A 17,677-nucleotide genomic window follows, 5' to 3' on the forward strand; every position below is an offset into this window, starting at 1 on the left:
CATGAATCGGGATAAATAGTTAACCTGACTTTACTTGAATACTTCAAGCATCTTTTCAGTTCTGAAAATAACATCCATTTAAAGGTGATGGTTATGTTAGGTTTTTCAAAGCTGTAACATTTGGATTCTAAAGCCTCAACTTCATTACTGAACTATCCCAGTTCCAATTTAATTCTTGCTCTTTCCATTTCTATTTTCTTCTTCTTGGAGGCTACAGATTTCTTGCAACTTAATTATCCCAAATGAAGTTCTTTTTTGCTCTAAAAGGATCATTGACATTCATTTGTGATTGAATGTAGTGGAAGCGAAAAATGATAGCTGCTGATGATAGTGTGGAATTTGTTATCATGGTGGTTTTTCAACATCATTACTGTCTCAGAACAGCATGAGAAAAAATAAGAATGCTTGTATCTGTTCAAGGCAGTGTTAGTAACCGCATATCAGACTAAAAGGCAGGCCTTAGTCAACTCATACACACTCTTAATTTGACTTTCAAAAATCATCTCCCAAATGTGATAATTTAATTTTTACTATTTTAAGATGTTCTTCCTCTTTCTATTTTTAAGTTTTTATAATGCAGCTTAGATGAACAAGTCATTTTACAATTTTTGTTTTTGCATTCTAGTTTATTCACAAAATCAAATATCATACATGTACATGTATACATTTGTTTTTACAGATGGATGATGGATCAGGCATGAAGAGAGATACTACAGTTGATGATTTGATTAAGATAGTTGAAGATTTAACTAGGATACATTGAAATAATATAATTAATAATCATAGTATTGTCTATTATTTGTTGATTTGTGTTTCTACTTCTTCGTGCAGTATTGTTTCATACCAATTTTTCTTATTTTCTGATAATTTCCCACAATGAAGATTATACTGGCGTGATAATTATTATTACTACATAAAACGTTTTATAAAAAGTTAAAGTCTAAAAAAAATGATTATGTGAAAAATGAACATATTTTAGTAGTAGTAGTAATAATAAAATAAATGTTTTCTACATATATTAAAGAAGTTATATATGAATATGGAAAGCTTTATTATGTTAAATATGTAATATTTATATTTTTCTTTTTTCCCCTTTAATAAACACAAATGATTGTGTTAATTATTACTTTATTTAAGTGTAATCAAAAAATATTTTAAGCTGGGTGATAATCTTTCTTTTTTTAATTTAAAATAAAAACAGTATACTGTATATGTTCTCATAACCATTTGAATAAATATTTTTATAAATATTTGTAAATAAATTTTTTATAAAGGGTTGAGGTAACTCAAAAATAGGAAAATATTCAGAATCAAATTCAGTGCATAAATAGGTTTTTTATTTTCTTTTATGAACTCTGTTTTTAATTTATAGTTTTTGAATATGTTTTCTCTTTTTTTTCCTTTTATATTTATATATATATATAAAAGAAAGAAGTTATTTCATAAAAATATCTGTTATGTGGAGCTGTCTTTTATAAAAATAAAAACTGCCGTCATGCAGTAAATGTAAAATATATTTCATTAATCACAAATATTCATACTTGTGTATTTAATAAACACTTTTCTTGCAAGGTTTGAAAAATAAATTCTATGTATTCATTCTGCAGCATAAAAATAATTGGATTGTTTAATTTGTTTTAAATTCTGTCGCGCAGTACTAAGTAAATTATAATTTAAATCATCACATTATTCCATCATTATTTTTGTATGTATTGTAGAAAAATAATTAACTTATTTGGTAATTTGTGAAATTATTTTAACACCTTGAGCCTGTGTTTTTGACTGACATTTTACGGAGAATTTTTTTCAGATTACAATTTATTTTTGTGTACATTCTTCTTAATTTAAGCTGTTGAAATCTATTTGTATTTAAATTAAGATTTAATTTCTAATATCAGAACTGCAGTTTTAAAACAAGTTAGCATTAATAGTAAAACAAATGATTTAACTAAAGACGTGGCAGTAGTATAATAAAGTTCTGAACTAGTTGTCTTATTTACTGAAAAGTTAATTTATTGAAAATTATGTAATTATTATCATGTAAATGAAATAGACCTTTGAAAATTGATAATGTTAAAAAAAAATGTATGGAATAAAAATCTGTTAGATTCAAATTGAAAATTTATAACTAGCAAATGTGTAAAAAATGAAAATATAAATTTTGAATGTGTTAAGATTTTTGGCATTTTCAGTATTTAATATAAGTACATTAAATTCCTACTTTTGTCAGGTAGATGACTGAAATGCGTTACCCATTTTATAATTTGAGTCATTATTGTCTTCACCAAAGTTTGGAAAATATAAATGAATAGTTTGACAAACGCATTCACATTATATGAACATAATGTCACTAATTGTAAAAAAATTTATCAATATTAACAAAAAATATAAAAACAAATATTAAATAAAAACAATTCTATACACAATATTTTTAGTTTTAAGCATCAAAAGCTTCATCAAAATTTTCAAAATATTACTGCACACATAATAATGTGTGTACATATATGAAATATACATCAAGAGTAAAAGTTACAAAGAATATATCCCAACATAAACAGTTGCTTTTGCAACTTCAAGAAATAATAACATTGTAGAAATAAACAGCTGTTGATTTTTCAACAGTTCATTTTGAAACTATATATATAGTTTCAAATGTGAAAATAAAGTTGGATCAGTTTAAGCATTTTTACTTGAGATGAATGGATATTTCAGTTTATACAGTTTTCATAATTATTTTTACACTAACAAAATTAAAAAGGATTATTCAGAAAGGGTTATATACCAAAATAATGTTATTAATAATCCAGTATTTAACTTTTCAAGAAAAATAAATATCTAAAATTACTCTTATGCTATAGATATTTCTAAAATAATAGTCTCTTTCCCATTATTAGAAATATTTGATTTTGATGATAACCACTACTTAGAAATTAATACTTTGCTACTCAGTCTCATTTTGAACCTCCTCTGTCTTAATCATTAATGCAAGTACAGTAGCATTTCCTGTATCTGAACTTCACATATCCAGATAATTGGAAAGAAAATGTTATTTTTAATTTATTCATAACAAAGTAGATGTTGACTGGTGAAGGTTTATTTGGGTTAAAGTCTTGTGATTGCTGAATGTTGTTTTACATTTTATTATTACTGCCTACACTACTTCCAGCATACTTTTTTCATATGTCAAATTAATTGTATTCTTTAAAAATCAACAAAAAGGAAAAATGTTATGAACCTTTTTATTTAAATATGGAAGCCATTATGAGAATTGAAAAAGTTAATTATTGAACTGTTGTAATTAATTAAAGTGTTGGAGCATATACAACTCTTGATAAATTGAAGAGAAGAGAAAAATTATACAAACTCTTCAAAACCATGGAGTGGTAAACAACATTGTAAAATATGGAATAAATACAATATTATGAAAATTAATACAATCAATTTTCTTCATCTATGAAATTAGGTTTTCCCTTTCTCAGATCCTGCTGTTAATTCTGTACAGTTAGGCAGTTGAAATTTTTTTTCATCATCAAACAGCATTAAGAGGGAAGTAATTATATAGCATAAAAAGTGTCCAGTTGAATTAATTTTTTTTTTTAATTTCAAGATTTATAAGTTAAAATATCAAGGCCAATGAAATGGCCTTGATTTCAAGAAATTAGCTAGAAAGAATCTTGTAACCTTACTGAATTACAGGCATCTGTTAGATAAAGATGAAGGATTGCCATTCTCTTGCATAGTTTTGTATTTTTAATTACCATCGTTCATGTACACTTAAAATACTACAGGGTAGTTAAAACAGAGTCAGAAGAGAACAGGGTAGTTAAAACAGAATCTGAATGTACTACTTTAACATTTTAAGATTGGGAAATGTATGAATGTCAAGTGATTTATTAAAAAATGGTATTAGAATTTTATTGTCATCTAAAATTTTCCTGTATTCAGAATGTGTCCTGTAAACATTCTTGTTATTGAGAAGTTTTAATACATCATATTCAACATTATCTGTAACGGATTCATTTATGAACAATAAAATACTTTCAATATTTTAGCCTTGTAACAATTAAATCATGTATAAAATAACTACGCAGTTCCACTCAATTACTTAGAAAGATTTTGATATTTAGAAAGTAGACTTTCATTACATGCAGTTTTTCACCTATTATTTAATAAAGAAAGAATATTATTTAAAAATAAAAACCACTAGTAAACTAAAACCAGTGTTATAGACCCCAAACATTTAATAGAGAGTCAAAATGCCATTATTCATTATTTGTGCAAAAAAATACAGAAAGTAGAAATTTTGAGTAAAAATAAAATTAATCCTTTTAATTCCAAGATTCTGTTATCAATAATTATGTCAAAATTGCATTTACAAGAAAATTCAATGATTCCATTTCACCAAGGAAATTCTATTATTTTATTTATTACAATGGATTAAACCATTCAGAATTAAGACCAAAACATTTACAGAAATATATATGAGAAAAAAGTATCTAATGATTTCAGTTTGTGTACAAAGTTTCAGACTTGGCTGTTTTATAAGCTGTGGGTATCATATATTTATTACCCAGAATGCATGGCTTAAAAGTTCAAAAAATATTGTTTGCTTTTGATTCTTATCACCCACCATCTTTTTCCCAAAATTCAACCAGTATGTAAATCTTGAAAAACTTTTCTGACTAGATTGAGAAGAAACACTCTGTTTAAAGTTAAAATAAAAGTATAGTTTTATCAACTAAAATTTTTATCACCTGAGACTATTTGACATTTAAAAAATGTCAGTTCATTGGTAAAACATTTTATATTAAGAAATAGCAGACACCTTATTATGATTTCAGTTTGTTAATTATTAAGTCTAGTTAAAATAAATTGAGTTTGTTCTTAAATTTCATTAAAGTAGATTATATAATCTACTTTTATATATATATATATATATATATATATATATATATATATATATATATAGGTTGCATATACTTTTTATTGCTATATAATTAAGGGAAAAAATTATTTATTCATTATTTTCAAATGCTTTTCAAAAACGATCTCGACAATTTTGGCATACTTAAATCAAATATCCTGTCAAAGGACCTTGGTAATAAAAGGATTAAAATGAAAAGCTTAAATATAGTTTAATCAACTGATTTTATTAAGTTGTAACTAAATAAACAGCAGTTTTTAATGAAGATAGCATCCTGTCTGCTTTTGCCTGACACATTTTCTCAGTATTGTTAAAGTTCTTTTTTCATTTATACGAGGGTTATTTTTTTTCAAGGTCCGATCCGTCACAAAATTAAAACCACAGTGAAAATAAAAAATTTTTATTTGTAACAAGTACTTACCTTGTTACGCTATTTCTCTACATAGTTGCCACTCCGATTTAGACATTTGTCATAGCGTGGTACCATCTTTCCAATACCCTTGTCATAGAACGGAGCCGCCTGTGCTTTCAGCCATGTTTCTATGCTGGTCTGCAGCTCAATGTCTGTGCCAAAATGTGTCCTCCTAGCCAGCGTTTCATGTGAGCAAAGATGTGAAAATCGGATGGAGCCAAGTCCAGGCTGTATGGTGGGTGATCAAACACTTTCCAACAAAAATGCTGCAGGAGCTTCTTTGTTACTGCTGTAGTGTGCGGCCGAGCATTGTCATGGAGAAAGACAGTGCCTGATGACAACATTCCTCTCTGCTTATTCTGAATTGCCCTTCATAGATGTTGAAGAGTCACGCAGTATGAGGCTGCAGTGATGCCGTGCCACGTTCCATGAATTCCACCAAGTGAACTCCATTCCGGTCCCAGAACACAGTAGCCATACACTTTCTGTTGGAGAAGGTTCGCTTGAACTTCTTTGGTTTACTGGGAGAATGAGAATGCATCCACTGTTTGGATTGTTCTTTTGTTTCTTCAGTTTCAAAATGGACCCATGTCTCATACCCTGTGACAATTTTGTTCAAAAATTTCTCCTTCATTGTGGTAGCGCTGGAGAAACGTTAGGGAGGCGTCCATTCTCATTGTTTTGTGATGGTAGGACAGCATCTTGGGAACCCATCTCACACACAGTTTGCGGTACTGAAGTCTCTCACTCACAATGGTGAGTTGACCTTGAAAATTTTTGCGCGGGTTTTTATTTCACGACCGATCAGACCTTGAAAAAAAATAACCCTTGTAATATCTTTTAGAAATTATAAAGATTTAATAGAATTCATATTAACAAAACAGTAATACATTTTGTTTGATTGTTACATTATTTATTCATAATGTCCTATATAAGACTTGTTTTGCTGCACAATTACCATACATTAAGAATAAAAAAGTACAATTTGCTAATAGCATATATCTATCTAAAATTATTTTGATTGTAACTATAATTATTTCAGAATTCTACAGTAAACATTAAAAGTATATTATCTTGTCAACTTCATAATTGTAATGTCAATTGAAGCAGGAATGTGTCTGTTATCTGGTGTTATCATAATTTACCTAAAATAGGAGCTAAAGCTTCAAGAATACTATTAAATTAATATTTCATAGAAGCAAAAACCAGATTTTACTCCATAAATCATTTCATTCAGGCAGATGATATGTTTGGTATGTACCAATCTGTTGAACAAAGCACTATTAATGCTAATATTCTATACCAGTATGTGTTTTTGCATAAAAGAAGCAGTGTTATCTTCATAGATAGATGTGATAGATGATGTGAAAAAAGTCTGTATAAAAACATTGATATTTTTTTCACTTCAAAAAACTTTGTACATCCCTTGGTCCCATGAATCCCAAATTGGTTTTAAACTGGATACCTGTTCAGTGTAATACATTTACAGAGTTATATATATATATTATATATATAAGCAATCTTGTTTAAAATCACAAGTGCTTATATATATTGCTTTGTTGAAATGTTACTTACAGCAAGATTATGAAAAAATATTCATCATATTTGATATAGATTCTTTTGATTTTTTTATAACTTCTCATATTAATCTAGTTAACAAATTACAGTGTAATTCATACATTACTTGGTATAATATATCATTACTGTCATTCATATGTTATTAAAATCTAGTTTGACCTTGATTCAAATTCAGTTAGTAAAAGTTTAAATACTGGTTTTTACAAAATACTTTGATCATTGGAATTCAAATAAACATAGTTCAAGTCATGTACTTGAACATCAGTGACATGTGTTTTGTCTCCAGAGTGAATGATTTACCTTAATTAAAGTGGCAAAAGACCATATAAAACCAATATGGATTATTGGGCAAATTAATTTTTATATTGTAACTATTACCCTTTTTAAAACAGACTGCATACATTTACTACGTAAGGTAAATGAGCTACATTTCAATAACAAGGTTTGTTACCTCCACCAGTTTAGCCATGAACTTAATTTTTTTCATTAGTCAGCTTTAACAGTTTTAATTTAGAAAGAATTTCTGTTAATTTTAAACTTAAAAAGTTTTTTCTTCATGAAAATTAACCTCATTAATTTTCACCCTGATCATCATTTTAACTAGTTGTAATTTATTAAATTTATATAGCCATTATCCTATCAATATTTAATAAAATCTCATTTAAAGTACCTAGATCATATATAACAGAAATAAAAGTAAAACATTGCTTTTAAGATTTTTCCATGATTGGAAAAATGGTTTATGTGGATCTTGTTGACTTACCCAGGTAAAGATGCTAGTGACATGATTTTCTTCACCATATTTGTTGATGTACATATTTTGATGAACATATTAATATCAGTTTTAAAGTCAATAAATTGTATCCCATGTCAGGGCAAAAATTGTGTTGGATATGATTGTATTACAGTGTCAAAGGTGGAAAACTAGTATATCTAACAGAAGAGACAAGTGGATTACTTTTCCGTACAGTTAATACCATTTAGGGCCATAAAAATTAAAATAAAGTTTTAAGCCATTGCTTAAAACTTTTTATTTTGGTTTTAAAGTGATGATTGTCTATGACTCTGTCAGCAATGACTGATTTTAAATAAAGCAATTCATTTGACAAAGATTTTTTATTATTTGTTGATATTTTATTGATTAATACTGCAATCGTTATCTAATAAACTTGTGTACCAGTTGTATTTTTTATTATAGCAATTAATTTTTCTGATTCCTTATACTTTTTATGTTTAATTTACATTTTGTTTTAGAATTATACTAAGCTCAAAACTCTTAATTGAAAAAGAAAATTGATTCTGTCCAGGAGAAAATGCTTGTGTGGCTAAAATCAATAATTTTAAATATATTGTTTTTTTAAGAAAAAAAATGGCAGTTAAATGTTACTGTAAAAAATTTATTTATTTAAATAAATTGAATTGTGCCATCATATCAGAAATGTATAAAAATGTACAGGATTCATGCATAAGTAGAACATCTTTTCTCATTATTAAATTTATCTTTATTTTTCTAAAATTTGTAACATATTGTTTTTTTTTTGCAGACAAATATTTTTTTTTATTTTGTGTGTACATAACGGGAAAAATTTCTGTACAGTTAAAACTGGTGAAAAATGAAAATCATAAATAAAAAAGTAAATTTTTCCTTTATTTTTTGTTATTACTCAACAGCTTACTTATCCATTTATTACTTTTCTTTCTTGTTATCCATTAGAAACCTTTAATAATTTTTCAATGACAGAATTGTACTTACTTTTGACCTTTTCTATGATCTTTTTTCTTACGTTTCATTCTCTTAGCTAAAAAATAAAGAAGAAAATGTAACATTATTAAACCCAAAAATGTGTTAAGAGAGATATACTAATTCTAGAAACCAATATGTTGGAATTACAACTAGTGGAATTGAAAAAGTATAACTGTACAATTCTGATTACACACTACTATATCTTTAATTCTGAAAACAGTTTAATTTTTGAAGTTTCAATTACAATATTTGGAAGAACTGTATGTGATGCTAGCAGTTCATTTGACAAGGATTTTTTATAGGGGCTTAAGTTAATTAATCACAATTTACTGCACTTTTCTAAAAAGATTTTTTATTATTTGTTGAAATTTTTAAAACAAAATTTTCCAGTTTATGTTACATTAGTAATGCTTGTAAACTAATTAAAAATTTTTTTAATAAGATATAGTATAATATCTTAATAATAATAATATTTTAATAAATATATATATTATATATTTATATAAGATTATGTTTTGTTTATCCCATGTTCAATATGACCAACATCACTTCTAGCTAGCAACTTGTTCAACACAAACTCTTATGTTGTTAATAACTCGACAGCACATAATCCTTGGTTATCTCATTGCACGCCTCAATGATCAGCACTCTCAGTTCCATCAGTGTACGATGTTTGGGGAAAACATTTTTTCTTCAGAAATCCCTAGAAAAAATAATTACACGGATTCAAATCAGGACTGTTCAAGGGGCAGATCTGTCCACATGCAAATTTATTAGGAAATCGGTTTGAAATGACAGTTGCTTTAAAAGTTTCATGCAGAAGAACATCTAAAAAATGGTCTGGCTCCAATCTGCATGAACCACTAGTTTTTTAATTGAAACCCTTTTGCAGAAAGCTGAGTATCAACATCATTATGCAGCATGTTTAAATAACATTCACTCTTCACTGTCTCTTCAAAAAAAAAAGCCAAATTACCCCCATGACATTAGCGGGCCATACTGTAATTCCTGAGAGTGTGATGTACTCTATCATGAAGCACTTGCGGATTTTTGGAAGCCCAAAAATGAACATTTTATTAACAACCCTTTCTATGTGAAAATGCCTCATCTGAAAGTCAGACATTTTACCATACATTTTGATTCATTTCATTAAAAAACAATCTTTACGCCCTGTTCAACAGTCAGTTTTACTGTCAGCCATATTGGAACAATATACAAACAACGCACTTGGAAAGAGAAGAAACTGCCAGAAACTAATATTCATGAACTGCCATCACTTCGGCCAACATAAAATATATTAATAATGTGGTTTAATTAACCTAAACAATTATTGCCAAAACAAATTCATCATTTCGTGTGCCACTCTATATTTTAACTGCTAATATCAAACTTCCATTAATGCTTTTAAAAATTAAGTAGGACTCTACATATGCATTTTAAGAAATATCTATATCTTACATTATGTTTATATAGGCTCTTATTTTTTATTGAATTTACCAATTTTTAAAAAATTATTAATGTATTATAGTACATAAAAAGTTCAAAATGTTAATGTTTAATTTGTTAAGAAAAACTTTATTATTGCAACTGGTTTTTTGAAAATATTGTTGGTGGTCCGATAGAGTTGTCTACTTTAGATTTTTTCCTTTGGGGCTACTTAAAGGAGAGAGTTTATGCTATCAATACTATCAACAACTATATACTATCGAAAACGTTTTGCATCAGACAATTCTCAATGATCAGTCTAGCACAAAAAAGCATCGATGCCCTGGTTGGTCATTTTGAATAATAAGGTAAATAGAAGCAACATTTAAATTACGTTTTGTTTTTCTTATTTATCCGTATCGTTCATAAAATTTCATTCCAACATAACCTCCGATTCTGCAGCAGTTAAGTTTTGGGTTCAGTTTTATGTTGCTCGTATAATTCAAAAGTTTAACACAAAAAATTATGAATTAGCAGGAAAGTAGGATTTTCATAAGCATATTTGTTTATTTATTCTCTTCAGTAATTGCAGGCTAATACTCAGTTATAGCTATTACTCTCAATTTTTTAATAATTACATATGAATTAGGTAACTTGAGAAAAGATATAAAATGACAACCCTTTTTGGGAAGTCAAATCAAAAAATTTTTAAGATAGAAGTAAGAATAACACAGTCCCAATGAAATCATCAAATTAAAGTGTTGCAAAGATTCACATCTTAATACAGTAGAATTATGAAATAAAAAGCAAGGTTTATTACTACACTGAGCATTTTTAAAAGTAAAATCATTAATTATTAAATCTATTAGTCATGAGTAACAACAGTGTAATATATATATTTATTTAAATTATTTAGAAGACAAACACAAAAACCTTTTCTTTTTTTTTTCCTTTCTTATTAAACACCCCAAGGCAACCAGCCTCCGCCCGTTAGGACATAGCGTAGTCACCTTGCAGTGTCATGGCAGCAGTCTCTGCCCACCCTATCTGCCTCCTACCGGAGGATCTCCCGCCGGGGTCCCCAAAGCCTCATCAGAGCAGGCCAACCACCTCTTCTGGACGGCCAACCCACTCCTCCGCTATGGGGCTACCCTCCCCGTCCCTATCCTACTTGCAGCCGGCATGCCTTCCGCGCACCGCTGCCCCCTCGTGTTCCTCTCACACCTGAGGGTCCTTAATCCCATCATCGGGGAGCCCCGACTCCATAATATGGGGCCAGAACACCCTAGGCAATAAGGCTACCTCCCTGGGCCCTAATCGTCGCCACGATTCAACCCCAGCCTCCAGAATTTTTTGAGGCTTTTTTTTTTTTTTGCGCCCTAAAACGCAATACAACATGTTCAATTTACGTAACATCACATAGTGTCAACCACAACCACCATTCAATTTTAATTGGCTGGTCCAACCACCTTTCGATCGTGCCCGGACCAGAACACCGTAGAGCGCATAACACTTTCACCAGTATTATGCAAAAATTTACTAACCTTTTTTTTTTTTTTTTTCCCACAACACAGTAGATTAACTCATATATATGACCATACAGACAATGGGAAACTACCTTATGAAAATCCATATGCCTGTATGGGCATACTACACAAAAGATGTACAGGTAAATCAAATAGAACACAATATAGATACACAGATAATTTTATATACTGACAGCATGCCACCCTTCTCCGTCCTTGTCGTTACAGTGACAGATCAAATAATACAAAATAATCCTTTCACCCCAATCTTTAAACATTCACGCAGCATCCTGTAGCATAGTTCATTCATCCATTTATACAACAAAACATCCAATAATATCCTAAAACTAAGTTTCCGTTGACGCCGACCAGTCGTCCTCAGAGACGCGCCCGCAGCCGAGGGGGTTCCTCGTTGGCCTTTGAGTCCAAGATGGCGTGAGCCAGGCCTACCATCTCCTGCCAATGTTCACTGGTCCTGACCATCCGCCCGATGACATCGTCGGGTGAGAACGCCGTCACACGCCTCCTTTCGGCGTCCCACCGGACACAATCGAACCAGGTATGCTCGACCGTGTCCACTTCGTCACAGTACCTGCACATCGCCGATCTTCTGCGTTTGAATCTGTGCAGGTAACTGCCGAAATCGCTGTGGCCCGTGAGGAAGTAGTTCACTTAACCATGTCGCCGCCCCACCCAAGCTCTCACGTCCGGTATCAGGCGTCTGGTCCATTGGCCCACCTGGCCCGCCGACCATCTCTCCTGCCATCGATCCAGGATCTGCGCCCTCGCCTCTTCCTTGGAGACCCCACCGAATCTCATACATCGTTCTTCCACCAATAAGTCGATCGGTGGGGACCCCGCGACGACACATATCGCGTCGTAGGAGACTGTTCGATACGCACAAGATGTGCGCAGGAGCAGCCTACTATGGATCGACTCCAGCTTCCGACGATATTTCCCTACGCCGATTGCCCTGCTCCATGCAGGGGCCGCGTAGAGCAATACGGAGGTCACCGTCGTCGCGATGACCTTCCTCCTCTTCTCTGTTGGCCCTGCTGTGTTTGCCATGAGGCGAGAGATCGCCGCTAAGAGGCAGGCGTTCACTCTTCGACTTGGGGCCCGAATGAACGGTTCTTGTCCACCCAGACCCCAAGGTACTATGCTCTCTGCACCTGCCGTATCTCCTCGCCGTCGATAGCCAGATGTATCTCCCTCAGAGGCCGCCTTCCTGCGAACACGACGGCCTCTGATTTTTCTGGGGCTAAAAACACAAAAACCTATTATTACAAAACTTAACTGTTATAAAAAGCTGTGACATTATATGTGCTGATAGGAAAAACCTTCCTAAACAATTCATCCAGGCTATGATTAAGCATAATTGTCAACAAAGATTACATTTTCATGATAACATAAAGCATGTATCGACTGTCAAAACCGTATAAATTCAAAGATTTTTAAAAATTCACTGTACTACACACTCAGCCAAAAGGATGCACCAATTATTCTGTAGAATAAAAATTATGTAATAAGGTTATGAAAATTTCATGTGATCATTTCACCTTAAAAAGTTGTTTTGAATTACTCTGAAACATACAGTAATTTTATTTCAGAGTATTATTAAGGCCTAGATTCTCTAACATATCTAGTCACCCAACATTAAAAAATTGTTTTAATTTCTCACCTGTTTGACGGTGTTTCGAATGAATAAGATAATATTGATTAAAGTTATGTTAAGTAGCAAGAAACTTGCCCTTCAGTTATATATCTTCATTGTGAAATAAACATTATATGTAAAGACTACTTATTTGTACATTGAAATATATAGTTTTTTTTTTTTTTTAATATGCAATAAACCTAAGAAAATTCCACCCAAATATTAGCACATTTACAATTTGAGAAATTCATGACGCCTCTTCTATTTTAGAAAATGACAAAATATGAGTAGATTAGAAATGAGAATTCTGGGATAACGTTTGATCTCAAGGATCAGGGTTAATGTGAAAGATCAAAACTGTAGAGTTAAGTTGCGTTAGTGATGGTGGGTATATAGAATTAGTATAAAAAGGGATCGGTTTTTCATTGCTGACATGCATATTAGTGGTACCAATAGTGAGGAGGACTACTACTACTTTGGCTATTCTACAGCAACTACTTCTAATTTGATAAAGGTGAGTGAGAAATTTTATTAATGAGTGTGGAAACCTAGCAGTGTTAACAAAAGCACTCTATTAGCTGTTAATGAGAGTGTGGATACCTAACAGCGACAACAAAGCCTTGTTTAGCTTTTAATGAGAATGTAGATACCTAACGGTGTTAACAAAAGCACTCTAGTTTTTGCATAATGTGAAATACATTACAATACATTGCAGACTACAAATGACACTTAATATTAGAAATATGGTAAGGACGCCTAATATCTACCACCATTGGACGGAGATTGATGAGAAGTTAATCACCAAAGATTTTGGATATGAAGGTACAAATAAGCATATACATATGAGTAATCAAATATTTTATTGTATAATATACTTTATCTAACTGAATATTATTATTACAGATGTTGCCACAGACTGCAAAGATATTAAACAATACACCTAGATTGAGGAAGGGAAAGAATAAATTAGTAGTATGTTGGAGCATCATAAAGTATATCTTCCCAAGAGATATCGTCTTTAAATTTTATTTTTATCCATATTTAAAGATTTGAATAATTATAGTTTATATCATTTATGTTATTTCTTTTTTTTAACCTCCGGGACCGCAATTAGGTATCTGCTTCAGAGGATGAGATGAATGACAATTTTTGTAGCGTCTGAAAATGCCATGCCTGACCAGGTATCAAACCCGAGACCTTCGGATGAAAGGCCGAGACGCTACAACTCGCACCATGAAGGCCGGCTACCAGACAATCTTATTAACGTAAATAATTAGTTGAGAATAGAAAAACATTTATCATATATCGTAATAGGTTTTCTACAGAATTCACACATTGACACATTGTGAACACACATTGTTTTGCCAACAAATGTTTTAACTTAGGTCGATGACTTCTGCAATTATTAGTTTAAAAGTTATCATGTAATTATTTTAATTATTTAACAATAATGTATTTTACATTGTACCATTTGAATGAAAATTACTATAGAAATACATGTGTTCGATGACCTGCAATTATTAAGTTTTGAAATTATTTATCAATATATTTGCATCACATCTATTTACTTGAAATAAACTCAATAGCTGTTTTATATAAATACAGACAAAATTTTCATTCTCTTTATACCAGACTTTGTACGATAGAATATAGATCATAATTTATTCATTTATTTTTTATTTACATCTATGAACTACTCTATCTTGTGTGTGTTTATTACTCTATGTGTTTATTCACACGTAGTTTTTACACCTCATATACACTCTTGAGAAACATATACATATCATAATTGTTAATTAGCTAGAGTTCGATCTCAGTATTCAGTAGCATGTCATCGAATGCAAATCCTGGAGCTGTGTAGTAGTAAGCGCAGTTTAGCCCATACTCCCTCATACATAGACTTCTGAAATCATATCAACCAACAAGTACATCACAGTATTCACCCAAAGTTTTGATATTAATGTTCTCCACTCAGTTTACTAAAATATCCTCCCTCAATATTCTTTTCATCAATCGGTAAGTTGGTCGAAACGAGTGCAAAGTATTCAAAAGTTTTCTACATGTAATACAGCTTTTAACTGAGAATAAGCAAGATTTTCAGACTGTTAAATAAGCGCAAGGCAAGAAAATTATATTCCTCTTATTCAACAAAGTAATTTATCCACCATCTCATGTTGAGAGATGTAGACCAATGTCTGTCTCGGTTCAGTACCTAAGTTAGGTTTCCCTACATGAATTTGCCAGTTCACTAATACATATAGTAAATAGTCACTGTTCAGTTTCTATTTAAATAAGTATTTTATTGTGTTAATGCTGATATATTAAAATAAATATAAAACATGTATCAGCATTATCATAATAAAATGTTTATTTAAATAGAAACTGAGTGGTGACTATTTACTGTATGTATTAGTGAACCGGCAAATATCATGTAGGGAATATTTTATATATTACATTGTTATTTTAATATGTTAATTGCTCGCTAAAAATCAATAATTAATTAGTCTAATATAAAGGTTACAAAAAGGAAAGGTCATTTGTTGCATTGAGGATAAATGTGAATAATTTTTAGACAAACATCTTTTTAGATAGATTACATTAACTTTTGTCGTTTTTATATAAGAAGTGCTATATAAGGTTTAAATAAAATCTTAGACATCTGCCCGCCCTAATGAATCATAACTGGAGACATCTGCCTCTCCTTTTCCTGTTTAGCCTTCGGTAATTACCTTTTAGATAATACTTCAAAGGATGATATGTATGAGTGTAAATGAAGTGTAGTCATATATAGTCTCAAGTTTGACCATTCCTGAGATGTGTGATTAATTGAAACCCAATCACCAAAGAACATCTATCCAGTATTCAAATCAGTGTAAAAATAACTGACTTTACTAGGACTTGAATGCTGGAACTCTCAACTTCCAAATCAGCTGATTTGGGAAGACGCATTCAGCACTAAACCAAGCTGGTGGGTTGGAGACATCTGCCTGCCATAATGATTTGTGAGCAATGAGAGAGCTCAACAGGTTTAATGTTGCATGTACATAATAAACCTATAGTTTTGATAAAATAGCAGTCGTTCAATTTAGCTTATACATGAAGAATATATTGTAATTTATACAGTAACCACATTTAATACTCAATATAAAACTGTTGATGTCTATATGATCAAGAATATTTGATCAATTGTAGCATTTCAATTTGTATACTACAAACGATTGATTTTGATCTAAAGTTTTATTTGTTGTCATTTGACAATATAGTCAATAAATTGTTCTCAATTGCAATGAGTTTGTTGTCAAGGACAAAACACATTACATTATCAGCACTTCCAAAAATCATCACTGATGATCAAAACTCAGATATATTTGTTAGTAAAATATCACTATCAATGTAAAAAGATTTAACATCAAACAACCATTGCTACTACTACCTAATGTAACTATTATTTTTAGAAATAACAAAAACTGAATAATCAGGTAGTTGTTCAAAATAGATAGTGTTAAATCAACAGTTGATTTATTTTGACTCATTTTACTTACTCTTCAACGTTTTTTACACGATATGACTATTCCACCTGAGAAAAACAGGAATACAATTGTACCAAAAATTATCCAATACAAGAGTTCCATTTCTTTCTAAATGATTGTATTATAATATTAGTTTCTAATAATTTATCACTTTGCAAAACGTTTTCTTAAATAATTTTGTTCAACAGTTTCTATAATTTTAATTATTTATCTTATAAATAGAGTGGTTACCATGGATAAATTAAACTAGAATATCATATTACTTGTGAATTGTTAGAAATATGCTAAATGGAATCTGATAATGTTTCTCAATAGTAGATGAATAGGGTCATCTGACTTTTTTAAATGGACTATTTGTGTAGCCCTGTGTTTAAAAAATAAGGAATGAGTTCCTAGACTATAAACTGAAGAGGCTCAATTCCAAGAAAGTAACTGCTCAACTTCCTACCATCTTTCCAGGTGGAATTAACATAAAAGCTGACAATTTCCCTTTGTGAATATTCATTGAAGTAAGGGTCAAAGATATGAAAAGGAATGAGTTGGAGGAGTTCAAACAATCCACAAACAGAAAATGCTAAAAATTCTCAGGAGAGTTCATTCTTCCATAGAATCTGTTTTCCTGAATCTCATATGGGATACATAGTAGCCCATATAACTATTCAGGGCTTGCTTCACTCTCCCTTTCCATCTAGCCCTTGGACCCCACTCTGTTCATTATTCTCATACTTCAGAATAATACTGATAAATAATAATTAAAGTCTACTCAAATTATAAAAACTATCTGTATATTATAATTTCTTACAGAGCAACAATTCAGTCAGCACAGAACTCTTATTACTGTATACTTCTGAAGTGTACAGGTTTCAGAATAATAAGCCCCATTT

At 30.7% G+C, this 17,677-nt stretch overlaps 1 protein-coding gene across 1 annotated transcript in view; it reads left to right on the plus strand.

The window, feature by feature from the left end:
* The window catches only part of pic (DNA damage-binding protein pic), an 86,656-nt gene extending 84,480 nt beyond the window's left edge, over positions 1–2,176 (plus strand). Inside the window, exon 21 of the mRNA XM_075366914.1 lies at positions 680–2,176. Within this exon, the coding sequence (XP_075223029.1) occupies positions 680–763 (84 nt within the window). The 3' untranslated portion in view covers positions 764–2,176. The remainder of the gene's footprint in view (positions 1–679) is intronic.
* The last annotated feature ends 15,501 nt before the right edge of the window (positions 2,177–17,677 follow it).

Source organism: Lycorma delicatula, chromosome 5, assembly GCF_047948215.1.
Source record: "Lycorma delicatula isolate Av1 chromosome 5, ASM4794821v1, whole genome shotgun sequence".
NCBI lineage: Eukaryota > Metazoa > Arthropoda > Insecta > Hemiptera > Fulgoridae > Lycorma > Lycorma delicatula.